Raw genomic sequence first — 12,656 nt, 5'->3', positions numbered from 1 at the left:
TGCTCAAGAGGAGCAAAAACATTAATACGGGGCTAATGCCCAACGTCATCAGTTGTCCATGCAGGTATCAGCAGAAGACACCCAGGACAGCATATGGGAGCTTAGCCCTGATCAAGGCTTGGCTGGAGCTCAGCTCTCAGATGTGCCCTGTGGAGATGCAGCCTGACCCGGTCCCTCTGGGAGACACGGTGCACACAGGCACGTCTCTAGGTCTCTAGGGGTAAAGCAGGTTTTTCTGGCACCACCTCAAAGTGTTCTAATGCATGCAGGTCTCCAATAAGAGGGAGAACGTTAAGGAAACGTTAGGAAGAAATTCTTCACGATGAGAGTGGGGAGACCCTGGACCAGGCTGCCCAGAGCAGGGGTGGCTGCCCCATCCCTGGAGGGGTTCAAGGCCAGGTTGGATGGGGCTTGGAGCCCCTGATCCAGTGGGAGGTGTCCCTGCCCATGGCAGGGGGGTGAAACTGGATGGGCTTTAAGGTCCCTTCTAGCTCAAATCATTCTATGATTTTATTCTGTGATAATGTGGTGGAACAAGTGTTCCTCTTGAGTGCCACCTCCTAAAAGGCTGCCCAGGACCCCTCTCTGGGGCACAGAAGGGAATCAGTCACCCTTCAGGGGACATGGGCGGCCAAGGACGAGGGAGGCTGAGATCCAGCACAAGAGGATTTATTTTCAGCTGATTTAGGAAATGTGGAGCCTAATCTGAGTCCCGCTGGATAACCTTGGGCAGCCGTTTTGCTTCTCTGGGTTTTGTGGTTCTCCCATGCAAAATGGGGCCAATATTCCCCTCCAGATAGAAATGCCCAGAGACCTGCAGATGCAGGAGCTACCACTGTGCTACCACCATGACTTTCAGCTGCCTGGGTCTTCCAGGACAGTGGGTTAGACTGTTTTCAAACTGACTTCTACAGCTTTTCTGGCCTCTTTAATAAACCAGAGCCGCCCACACCCGGTTCCCCTTCCCAGACCCCTCACCCAAGGAGCCGAGTGATGCTGTCAGATGCAGGTGATGGCCACAGGCTTATTCTGGAGGTTAACAACTCTTTACATTCTTGGTCTGTGGCTTCCTTAGTGACAGTAATGGTAACCTGAGAACATCTCTGTTCCCTGCGTGTGACTCTGCACTTGGGCACGCTAAGTTGCACAAGGCACCTTAAGCAAACAAGGAGAAAAGGCCTTTAGCTGTTGTCGGGAGAGTTTTACACCACCTTTCATTTGCACGCACCGAGGAGCGCTCCCGCTGGGCGAGTGCTCCGCTGGCTCTGTTCCACTGTCCCCGTACACAGCGTGTACACACGGTCCTGTGCGTGTGCCAGCGGCAGCGTGGCCAGCAAACCAGAGCTCCCCCACCATTCACCCCGTCACCCCACCTTCCCCACAAAGGTAACGACGCAGCAGAGGTGCTTCTGGGTTTGCTCGGACTTTCTCCTTGTTGCCTGCATGGACACCTTCCCTGGGCGTGGGTGTGGGGAGAGACAGGAACAGGGACATGGACAGGGACAGAGAAAGTGATGGGGGCATGGACAACGACAGGGACACGAATATGGATATGGACATGGACAGGGACATGGATATGGATATGCACAGGGACATGGACATGGACATAGATATGGATATGGATGGGGACGGGGACAGGGACATGGACATAGATATGGATATGGATGGGGACATGGACATGGACGTGGACAGGGACATGGATATGGATATGGATATGGATATGGATATGGATATGGATATGGATATGGATATGGATATGGATACGGATACGTACAGGGACAGGGACATGCTGGTGTGAACAGAACTGAGCGCAGCAGCAGCAGCACCTCAATGGGCCGCTCCGAGCGGAGCCGAGCGGAGCCGAAGGGGGCGGAGCCGAAGGGAGCCGAGCGGAGCCGAAGCGGGTAGAGCGGAGCCGAAGGGGCAGAGCGGAGCCGAAGGGGGCAGAGCCGAAGGGGCAGAGCGGAGCCGAAGGGAGCCGAGCGGAGCCGAAGCGGGTAGAGCGGAGCCGAAGGGAGCCGAGCGGAGCCGAAGGAGGCGGAGCCGAGGGGGCGGGGCGGGGCGGCGGGGTCGGTGGGGGCTCCCGGTCCCGGCGCGGCGCAGGATGTGGCGGGCGGCGCTGCGCGGCTCCCGGCTCTGGCGGGGCCCGGCCCGGCTCCGTGCGCCCCTCTCGGCCGCCGCCTCCCCGATCCCGGCGCCCAACCCGCGCCCCGACATCGCCTACAACAAGGTAGGGGCTGCGGGGGGGGCGCGGTTTCCCGAGGGAAGTCGGCGCCTCCCGCAGAGCTCGGACCCCGCGCGGGGCGTTTGGGTGGAAGGGACCTCACAGCCCAGCCAGTTCCCCCCCTGCCATGGGCAGGGACACCTCCCACTGCATCAGGGGCTCCAAGCCCCATCCAACCTGGCCTTGAACCCCTCCAGGGATGGGGCAGCCACCCCTGCTCTGAGCAGCCTGGGCCAGGGCCTCCCCACCCTCACAGCAAAACATTTTTCCCTGAGATCTCATCTCTATCTCCCCTCTTTCAGCTCAAAACCGTCCCCCCTCCATCCTCTCCCTGCACTTCCTGATCATGAGCCCCTCCCCAGCTTTCCTGCAGCCCCTTTCAGCACTGGAAGCTGCTCTAAGGTCTCCACAGACACAGTTTGAGGCTGTCTCTTACTTTGTACTTTTTAGCTAAACTATCTCCTTCATATCAGTGGAGTTTTGGAGGCCGCATAAGTCGAACCCCTTTTAATCAGCCCTTTTTTAAACAGTCTGTTAAGATGTCACCAAACAACTGAACCTCTTCCCGATTTCACCTAGGTCTGGCTCTAAGACTTAGCACTGCTTTGCTTTTTTCGTTGCAGATATTCATAAATAACGAGTGGCACGATGCTGTCAGCAAGAAAACCTTCCCTTCTATCAATCCAGCAACAGGAGAAGTCATCTGCCAGGTTGCTGAGGGCGATAAGGTAAGTGTTCTCTCAACGAGATGTGTTGGTTTTCCACGTGAGCAGGTACGCAGGGGTTGCAGAAAAAGACGCTCGTCTCTCACCGAGGCAGCTCTGCCGAGTGTAGTAATTGCAGTAGTAATTGTCTGACCTTTACAGAGCCCACATCAAGTGCTGCATGTGCTCTTTGCCAACTGCTGCTTTCAACAACCGCCCCCCGGCTTTGCCTCTTTCCAGTGCGAGCTGCGACTGGAAGGGGCGCAGAGGGATAGATGTGGCGGGGCCTGAACTGGGAGGCTGGGGAGCAGGCGGGGATGAAGGTGGACCCCTTGGTGGGGCTGAGCTGCTGGTGTGACCCAGAGTCACAGTGGCAGAGGAGCCAAAAGGTCAGGATTCACCTGAGCAGCTCCTTTCTGCTGTACACGTGCAGCGGGGACTGTCCCTAGCCCAGGAATTAAAAAAGAAAAAGAGACTTCGGGGAATTGAGTCATGTAATCATCCCATGCCTTACGCAAGGCCCTCCTAGGAATCTGTGGCAGAGCTGAGGTGGTATTTCTCAGCAATTTTGCATCTTTCCTACAGTCTGGAAACTTGTCCGTATTCCCCAAGGGAGAGGTGAGTGGGGAAAACCCTTTGTTGTTTGCTTGTCCGTGGCAGACTGGCTTGTCCTGGCGAGACCATTACACAAGCCAGAACAGAACCAACTAGAAGCATGTTAATGCCGTGACAGGACAAAAAGGTGGATTAGAGATATTTGATCAAGGAAAAAAACTGCTTTAGATTGTGCTGGTGAAAACATATCCTGAAAGTGTCCAAAGCACAATTCTGGAGCCTTTTCCGTGCCTTGCTCTAGGATGCAAATATTAACCCAGCGGATGAGCGGGGACTGTTTTCTCCTTTCTCATCCTCTTGCCTGGACTCCTCTGCAGGCAGATGTGGACAAGGCCATTAAAGCAGCCAAGGCAGCTTTCCAGCTGGGCTCACCTTGGAGGAGGATGGATGCTTCTCATCGGGGGAAGCTGCTGAATCGTCTTGCTGACCTGATCGAGAGGGACCGGGCTTACCTGGCGGTGCGTATTGGGCTCTGTGGCTGGGTGCTCTGCTTCTATCCCCAACTTTTGAGGAGAAGTAGGTGGTTTGTGCCCATCAGGTGCGATGGGGATTTCAGCCACAGCTAGAAGTGTGAGAGCAAGATACAAAGGGTGGGAAAGTAGTTTTGTGAAGCTGGAAGCAAAAAGGCCAACATGTAGAACAGATCCAAAGTGCAAACGGAGAATCTAATCTAAATCTACCTGCGTGGCTTTCCCCACCTCCCTCCTCAGGCAATCTCATTGTCTTTTGTAGGCGCTGGAAACTCTGGATAATGGCAAACCATACTCTGTCTCCTACCTGGTGGATTTGGACATGGTTGTCAAGTGTCTCAGGTAGGCATGGAGGCTGCAGTGACAGCACAGGAACTCTTCTTGCTCCACGCTTGTGCTCAGCTGGCCCGGGATAGTTGAACCTGTGCTCGTGCAGAGATAAGATGCCTCTGGCTCCAGTGTTGCAGGTGGCAGGGCTGGATCTGACCTGTTGGTTTCATTCATAGCAGGGGTATCAGACACCTTGTTTTCTTCTGGTTTTATTTTTTTTAAAAAATGAGGCTGTAATTCCTGTGACTTCCCAAAGGACTTTTATTGTGTCTATGTTTCTCCCTTGCTACACTCAGGACTCGCTCTGTTGGAGGGGATCTGTGCTACAGCACAGGAATGACAGAATTAGTTACACAAACCGCTGACAAATGGAGATAAAAATGTTTGTAGTTACTACTCATTCTTAAAATCACCTGTTTGGGAAGTATTTATATTGGTATGCCTGTTGTGAAATGACTGAGGAAAGGAGGAAAGCAAATAGCTGCAGAAAATCTATCTTATCTCCTGGTGACAGGAGTCCTGTTAATTTACATTCAATGACCAAAATTTTACTGTTGCTAGATACTATGCAGGCTGGTCGGATAAATTCCATGGCAAAACCATCCCGATAGATGGAGACTTTTTCTGTTACACAAGACATGAACCAGTGGGAGTTTGTGGACAGATAATCCCGGTAAGTAAAACGTATCAGTAGAATCACAGAATAGTTTTGGTTGGAAAAACCTTTAAGATCATTGGAGTCCAACCATCGATTCATCGCTGCTAAGTCCGCCACCAGAACATGTCCCCAAGTGTGACATCCACTCATGTTTGAAACACCTCCAGGAATGGTGACTCAAGCACCTCCCTGGGCAGCCTCTTCCAGTGCTTGACAACCCTTTCAGTAAAGAAATTCCTTCTAATATCCAACCTAAATCTCCCCTGGCGCATCTTGAGGCTATTTCCCCATGTCCTGTCACTGGCTACCAGGGAGAAGAGACCAACCCACACCTCGCTACAACCTCCTTTTAGGTAGTTGTAGAGAGCGATTCAAGAATTCAGTGTTAGCATGAAAACTTGTCTTAAAATGCAAGTTGCTAACCACTGCTTCCTCCAGTGGTGGAGAAAGCTAGGCTTGCATAAGCTGAAAGGGCGGTTACTTTGCTCTTGCAGTACCAGACACTTGTGGATTTCTGGGGCTCTGAGTAACTTTTACTTTGTATCTGCTGGGAAAAGGAAACAAAAAGCCAAGCCCCTTTACAGGAATTCTCTGGCTCAGAACCACAGTTGCCTTTAAACTGCTCCCTAACTTAAAACCAAAATTCCGTATGATGAGGAAATAGAGAAAAAGTGTGCAAAATTCAGCTTTATGGACATAAGCTTATTTCAGCAACTGATAGCAAGCAGAGCACGGTGGTTTGTCAGCCACAAAGCCACATTTATGCAGCGATCCATGGATAGTTTTACTGCTTTACTGCAGCCAGAGTCCGATTGCTGCATTCTATATTTGCATGTTTTTGATGTTTGCATTGAGCAACAACTGAAAGTAAAAGCCTTACTGGTCTGTGTGCCCTGCTCGGTCATTACAAACAGGCATTCTTTCAACATGCCTCCAAATGAGCATTTAATGCCCAAACTGACAATAAAGATTCATTCCCAAAAAAGTTGGGCTGAGAACAGTTTTCCTAGATGAGCAGAAGGCAGTGCTTGAAAAGGAGCCAAATGTTGAAAAGCAGCTAGGGAAGGATCAAAGGCTGCTTCCACAGGTGCTGCAGTGGATTTGAATAACACTCACTGGTTACTTACTGATTAATTGCTAACTTTCAAGTTCAGACCAGCAAACACCTCCTTGTTTTTCAGTGGAACTTCCCGCTGTTGATGCAAGCATGGAAACTTGGGCCTGCCCTGGCTACGGGGAACGTGGTTGTGATGAAAGTGGCAGAGCAAACCCCTCTGAGTGCTCTCTACGTAGCAAATTTGATCAAAGAGGTGAGTAAAAAGGCTGGGTTTCCATCCACTGTCTCGCTGTCACTGCTGGAAGCGCAGTGGGATGCAGCCAGACTGGTGAGCTGCAGGGGCACATGACAGGAGCGGAGAAGGGCTCTCTGATCCAGAGAAAGGCTGGATTGTCTTGGATATCTTAGTATTTGATTTAGCAAAACCCCCTTTGTCCATATAAATACGTATGGAGCGGACATAAATCTCCATTAGGGAAGGACTTTTTGAGGTTCAGTTAAATAACAAACTTCAGGGTGGTTAGGGAGCTAACGTACGTACCTCCAAACTGTGCCTAGGATGTGGGGTGGAGAGAGGAGTTGTCCTGGTTCTTGCAAACTGAAGATAAAAACTGAAGCCCAGGGAAATTAAAGTGAAGTAGAAAAGGCTCTGCTCTTTGTGGGAGGCCTACTGAAGCGTTATAAACAGATGAGGGTTGATGGAATCCTTGGTTTGTAAAGTGAATAACGTTGCTCTCTTGCTGTGAACCGGCAGGCTGGATTCCCACCAGGCGTAGTGAACATCATCCCCGGCTATGGGCCCACGGCGGGGGCTGCCATCTCCTCCCATATGGATGTGGATAAAGTGGCCTTCACCGGCTCCACAGAGGTAAGGGAGTACCTTGACCTTTAGGCTCTCGGGACACAGAGAATATGTCATTATTGTAAAACCTTTTCTGTATAAAAGGCCGGAGGTGCCTTGCCTTTTACTCTTCAAAAATGCAGTTGAATTTAGGGTGCGACATTTATTTTTACATTACGTAAGACTCTTTGTAGGAGCCTTCTTTAAAATACTTCCTCTTGCTTCCCTTGAGCTGCTTCTTGCTAGAGCTGAGATTCTGGACAGACTTCACTTGTTCCCTTAAAGCCCTGACAATGAAGGGATTATTATTAAACCGCTGACTGAGATTTGAAACCAGCTGCCCTGCTAGGTGTTGCTGTACAAAGGATTTCATTCCTAATACCCGTTCTTCTTACGATGCAGGTTGGGCATCTGATCCAGAAGGCTGCAGCGGAGAGTAACCTCAAGAGGGTGACACTGGAGCTTGGAGGGAAGAGTCCAAACATCATCATGTCTGACGCAGACAGTAAGCACCTGCTAGAGGAATATTTAGTCTGTGCCTCCTACTCTGTGCAAGCAGAAACAAAGAGAAAACGAAACCTCCCCTGTGTCACATGAGCCTCCAGCTCTGACACTGCCTGGCTGCTCCCACTCAGGGAAGTCTTCCAGCTGCTACATTTGTGTATCAGCGCTCCTTCACTCCCACTTGTTTCCCAGTGCTGTGAAGTTCAGTTATCAACAAATGAGAATTGTTTCAGTATCTTCCTTCAGTCTCAGTTCCATTTTTGTTTTCATTTCCTTCTCTGAGCGCATACTGCTCTTTTCTAGTCTTGTGAAGTTCTGGTTCCCTCATCTCTTGCATACAGACTCATTTTTGGTCTTGATGAGCCAACACGCATGCTTTTATATGGCAGTAAGGAAGATCTTCTAGATCTAAAGTGACCTGTCCTTAATACCTGATAATTTCAAATAAGAACTGTAGTCTGCCTCAGATTAGATGTTTTATTCTCTAGTGTGGGGTGCTTTAGTAGACCCTCATACTAATTAAATCTGTGTGTAACTTCTGCCCTACCAAAGCATGGGAAATGCCTGTCAGCTGAAAGGACTTTGTATCACTGATGTGTCTGCGTGATAATTGTTCAAAAGAAGTCTCTTACTGACTCTGGTTGATTTTGTTTGCTTATCTTTTTTCTCTCTCCTCTCCCCACTCTTAGTGGACTGGGCTGTAGATCAAGCCCATTTTGCCCTCTTCTTCAACCAAGGGCAGTGCTGCTGTGCTGGATCCCGAACGTATGTCCAGGAAGATATATATCATGAATTTGTGGAGAGAAGTGTTGAGAAGGCCAAGTCCAGGGTGGTTGGAAACCCATTTGACTTTAAGACTGAACAGGGGCCTCAGGTAAGAGCAGGAAATGCCCTGAACTATTATCTCATCAAATAGTCGGATTCTTGAGTCAGCATGCGGTAGCAGGTTAGAATGAAAGGTATCCTTCAGGCTCTTGATTAGTCTGCTTTGAACTGTGCCCATTATCTCCTTGCTTCTGCAGGAGGGAGAAGTTAATTAATCATTCTGATTATTCCAAAACCTCCACTTGATGCTGGCATTTTAAAACTATCATCTTCCTTTGAAGCTGGCTTGGAAGTTTGTTGAAATGAGGAATTGCTAGAGCACAGTCACGTGCACAGCAGGTTGAGGTGAAACTTTTTTTACTCCAGTAAAGATGAAGCTGACCTGTCTGTCCTCACGGCTTTTAGGTAGATGAAGAGCAGTTTAAGAAGATCCTTGGTTACATTAGTACTGGGAAACGCGAAGGTGCCAAACTGCTGTGTGGTGGCAACCCTGCTGCAGACAAAGGGTATTTCATCCAGCCAACTGTCTTTGGTGACGTGCAGGACAGCATGACGATTGCCAGAGAGGAGGTGAGACCTGCAGCGCCTTTCTCTGTGTCCGCTTCTCGCTGCTTCTTAATTTTGCCCCCTCTGATGCAGCAAAACCAGGGGTCTGCAAGAACTGAACATTCATGAAATGCGAAACTCTGCGCTGCTTAGAAAGTGACCTCCTTAAACTTCCCTCCAGGTTACATCTTGCACACCTTGTACCATGGGAAGTGATACTTTGAATTTGATGTCCTATGTGACTTCTACCATACAGATGTAACTCCAGCACCAAACACAGCCTCCCTTGCGATAGGTTTACACAGATTTTCACATGCTCTGTTTGGATTTTGCAGATATTTGGGCCAGTCATGCAGATTCTGAAATTCAAAACAATCGAGGAAGTCATTGAGAGAGCAAATGACTCCAAGTACGGTCTCGCAGCAGCAGTCTTTACAAAGGATCTGGACAAAGCCAACTATGTGTCACAGGGCCTGCGAGCTGGAACAGTTTGGTAAGCCTTGAAACTTCCTTCTCCCTAGACTGCTGGAAGCTTTCTTGTGTGCTGCCATTTCTCATTACGCTTCCTCTTTGATAGCCTCTCTATATGCTGGATCTGATTTTACATGCACTTTGCTGAATCTAATGTCAGACCACCAGTTGTAACAGTAACTACTGGTAAAATTTAGGTATATTAGACTTCCATGCTTCCACTGTGAGTTAGAGAATTGGATGGGGGAAAAGAAATCTGGTTCTGTAGCTGGCAGTGACAGCAGCTGCTGCAGGGCTCCAAGTGCCAGCAGTGATTAGATCTCCAAGCACGTCTGTGCCGTCTTGGCTGCTGCAGTGGATATTCCTCTGTGTTCTAAGGCTGTGCCAGTCAATACTTCAACACCAGTTTACTGTTCTAGCAAGAGATTTTGGAGATCAAATATCTCCCTATCTTTTTTTTGTTTAGTAGCACTGAAGGAACAAGCAGGTGCTTTTGCTATCTGTCCTCTCAAGGAGGTGTGAGTGGCAGCCTGGATACTTGGTCCAGTGATCGTGAGCGACATGAATTGATTTAATGATGTTCTGTTTCCTGGTTGATGAGGATAAGGCCTCAGTATTGGTTAATTCTGTTGGCTGAGAGCTGACAAATACAGAAATCCTGCCAAGGAACTCAGCCATCTCTGTTGTAAAGAGCCAAGATGTCCATTTGCTGTGCAAGGGCTCTTTGTTAAGCAGTTCTAAAACCACAGGTGCTCTGTTCTTCCTTTCCTTTTCAGGATAAACTGCTATGATGTGTTTGGTGCACAAGCCCCGTTTGGTGGCTACAAAGCTTCTGGGAATGGGCGAGAGCTGGGAGAATATGGTCTGGAGGCATACGTAGAGGTGAAAAATGTGAGTATTCTCTATCCAAGGACTTCCTAACCCTCTGCCATAGCTCCAAACTGCATTTGTGCCTGTTGGTGTAGGCTGGCCTGAGAGCTGCAATTCTTCCTTGCAATGCTTAGAACAAAACTGGAGCTGCACTTCTGAAGGAAGCACAAACACACCTCTGTGTGACTATTTAAAACAGAAAGCTGGCTCAGACATGCTGTGATCCAGCCTTCGAGCTTCCCCATCTCTTCAAGCCTTCCCCACAGGTCTCCAGACCAAGGTGATCCCAGACCGCTGACTGGGATATGCTGTCCTCTGGTTCTGGCTCTCTTCTGCAGGATGCTCCTGCCTCTCAGCCTTCAAGTGAACACAACAGAGCCCTGTCACCAGGAGAATAGCTTGTGACTTTTCTTTTTCTCCTAGGTGACAATCAAAATTCCCCAGAAAAACTCCTAAAGGACAGCAGCCTCTCCACGCGTTTGGAAACATCTATGCAGCTTCACGAGGTACAAAGCAAGGAGACCTCTTCTTAACACACGCAGAACTTAGGTGGAAAATATGTAACTCTGCATCAAGAAATGTTTCTTTAGAAGGTGCCTAAAGGAGCTTTTGTTAAGAAATGCTACTTGGCTTTATCTTTTTCAAATACCAAATACAGTCTATTGTGTACTAATGCGTTCCATGAGTGCACTCGTGTTGTATCTGATGCGTTTGCTTTTTGGCCAAGAAATCATAGAATGGGTTGCGTTGGAACAGACCATGAAGGTACTTTCCCCGACAAAATTTGCTAGTTTCCTGCACACATTTGTTACTCCTCCTCCCCCAAGATGTTTTTTTCCCAAAAAATTGGCTATTTTCCTACAATTTGTTCTTGTCTTCCAAAAACTTGTTATTCCCCTTTTATTTTCGCCCAAAAATTTGCTATTTTCCCACACAATTTATTCCCATCTTCCAAAAACTTGTTATTCCCCCCTTTTGATATTTTCCTCCACGCATTTGTTCTTGTCTTCCAAATATCTGTTATTTCCCCCCACTTTTGTCATTTACCCCCTGAAATTGCTATTTTCCTGCACACACTTGTTATTTCTTGTATATGTCTATACACATCTTGTATATGTGACTTGTGGAAACTATCTCCACAACTCAAAAGTTGTAAAGTAGGTTCGTTTATTTGTGTGCAGGCGCACAGGGAGTCGTCTCACCAAAGACGTGTGCACCCCCTGTGGCAGCTTGCATTGACTTTATACAGCAAAGTGTTACATATTCATGATAATTAAAAAAACAACAACCCTATACATATTCATAACCTTTTCCTGCTTCATATTATTATGAGTTCTGGGAGGCTATTTCCATATGCTCTGCCTTCCCTCCTCCTTCTGGCACATCCCCAGTGCCCCTGGTGGTTGTGGGATGAAGAAAGGAGTCTTCCTCGCTGTGAACTTTTAGTAACCTCTTTCCTTGCGTGTGCTCTCTGGGTCCTTGGCGTTCCTCCAAATCACAAGGCCAGTCTCGACCGGCTTGAGTGGCTTCAGGAAGGAAATTTTGCTTCCTTATCAGGGGCTGGAGGAGCTGGAGCCGTGTTATCAGGAGTTTTTCTGCTAACAGGCGCAGAACTTGTCCTTGTACTTATCTCGAACTAAACAGTGGCTAAAAACTTAAAGCTAAATCATTGTTAAAAACTTAAAGCTAAATAGTTGTTATCCTGTTAAACCTAAATGTCATCGATTTTTAGTGCCCCTAGCCCTGTATCAATCCCCCCTTTTCTAGAAAGTTGATAAATTCTTTTACTACTTATTATCTAACATGGATATTCCTTATCTAACATCTTCTCAAAATATTTATTTGCCTCTAACTTCTGATGAAGTTGATATTTCCTCCAGCTGCTGTACGAATCTCAGTTCCTTGGCTCTTGGCCTAGTTTGTCTACGTAGGGGAGCAAAAGGAAGAGACTGTGGCCAGGCCAAGTTAATCTCCTATCCGAATTTCACAATCTGTTGTTTGATCAAATGGTTCATTTTCTCTACTTGGCCATATGAGGTATGAAGTTACCAATCTATTCCCAAATGGTGGCTGATCTGCTGTACTATTTTTGAGATAAAGCATGGTCCTCTATCAGAGGATATGGTCGTTGGAACCCCAAAACAGAGTATTATTTCTTGTATTAGCGTTCTGGTTACCTCTCGAGCCTTGGCTGTTCTGGTAGGGGATGCCTCTGGCCAACCTGAAAAGGTATCGGTTAATACCAACAAATATTGATACCCTTTTTCTTGGAAGTTCTGAAAAATCAATCTGCCATTGTTGTCCAGGCCTGTTGCCTTTCCCGATTTGGCCCATTTCTGGTGTGGGGGTATTTCTGGGATTAATGTGGAGGCAAAGAACACACTGCTGAGTCACTTGTTTCACAGTAGTGTATAAATTCCTAGCTACAATTTCTCTGTTTAGGTCACAGAATCACCAGGTTGGAAAAGACCCACTGGATCATCGAGTCCAACCATTCCCATCAATCACTAATCCATGTCCCTCAGCGCCTCGTCCACCCGT

At 48.2% G+C, this 12,656-nt stretch overlaps 1 protein-coding gene across 1 annotated transcript; it reads left to right on the top strand.

Annotated features, from left to right (window-relative positions):
- The first annotated feature begins 2,088 nt into the window (after window positions 1-2,088).
- On the top strand, window positions 2,089-10,788 carry ALDH2 (aldehyde dehydrogenase 2 family member). The gene is made up of 13 exons (XM_069870674.1): window positions 2,089-2,230; window positions 2,848-2,952; window positions 3,861-4,001; window positions 4,276-4,355; window positions 4,905-5,016; window positions 6,183-6,311; window positions 6,813-6,926; window positions 7,302-7,404; window positions 8,093-8,277; window positions 8,634-8,798; window positions 9,110-9,267; window positions 10,022-10,136; window positions 10,539-10,788. The coding sequence occupies exons 1-13, from the start codon at window positions 2,105-2,107 to the stop codon at window positions 10,569-10,571; spliced, it is 1,566 nt and encodes a 521-aa protein (XP_069726775.1). The 5' UTR covers window positions 2,089-2,104; the 3' UTR covers window positions 10,572-10,788.
- Window positions 10,789-12,656: the final 1,868 nt, after the last annotated feature.

The sequence above is a fragment of the Phaenicophaeus curvirostris genome, chromosome 17 (genome assembly GCF_032191515.1).
Source record: "Phaenicophaeus curvirostris isolate KB17595 chromosome 17, BPBGC_Pcur_1.0, whole genome shotgun sequence".
Classification (NCBI taxonomy): domain Eukaryota; kingdom Metazoa; phylum Chordata; class Aves; order Cuculiformes; family Cuculidae; genus Phaenicophaeus; species Phaenicophaeus curvirostris.
The sequence above is the reverse complement of the archived record's forward strand: the minus strand, read 5'-3'. Positions and strand labels throughout refer to the sequence as shown.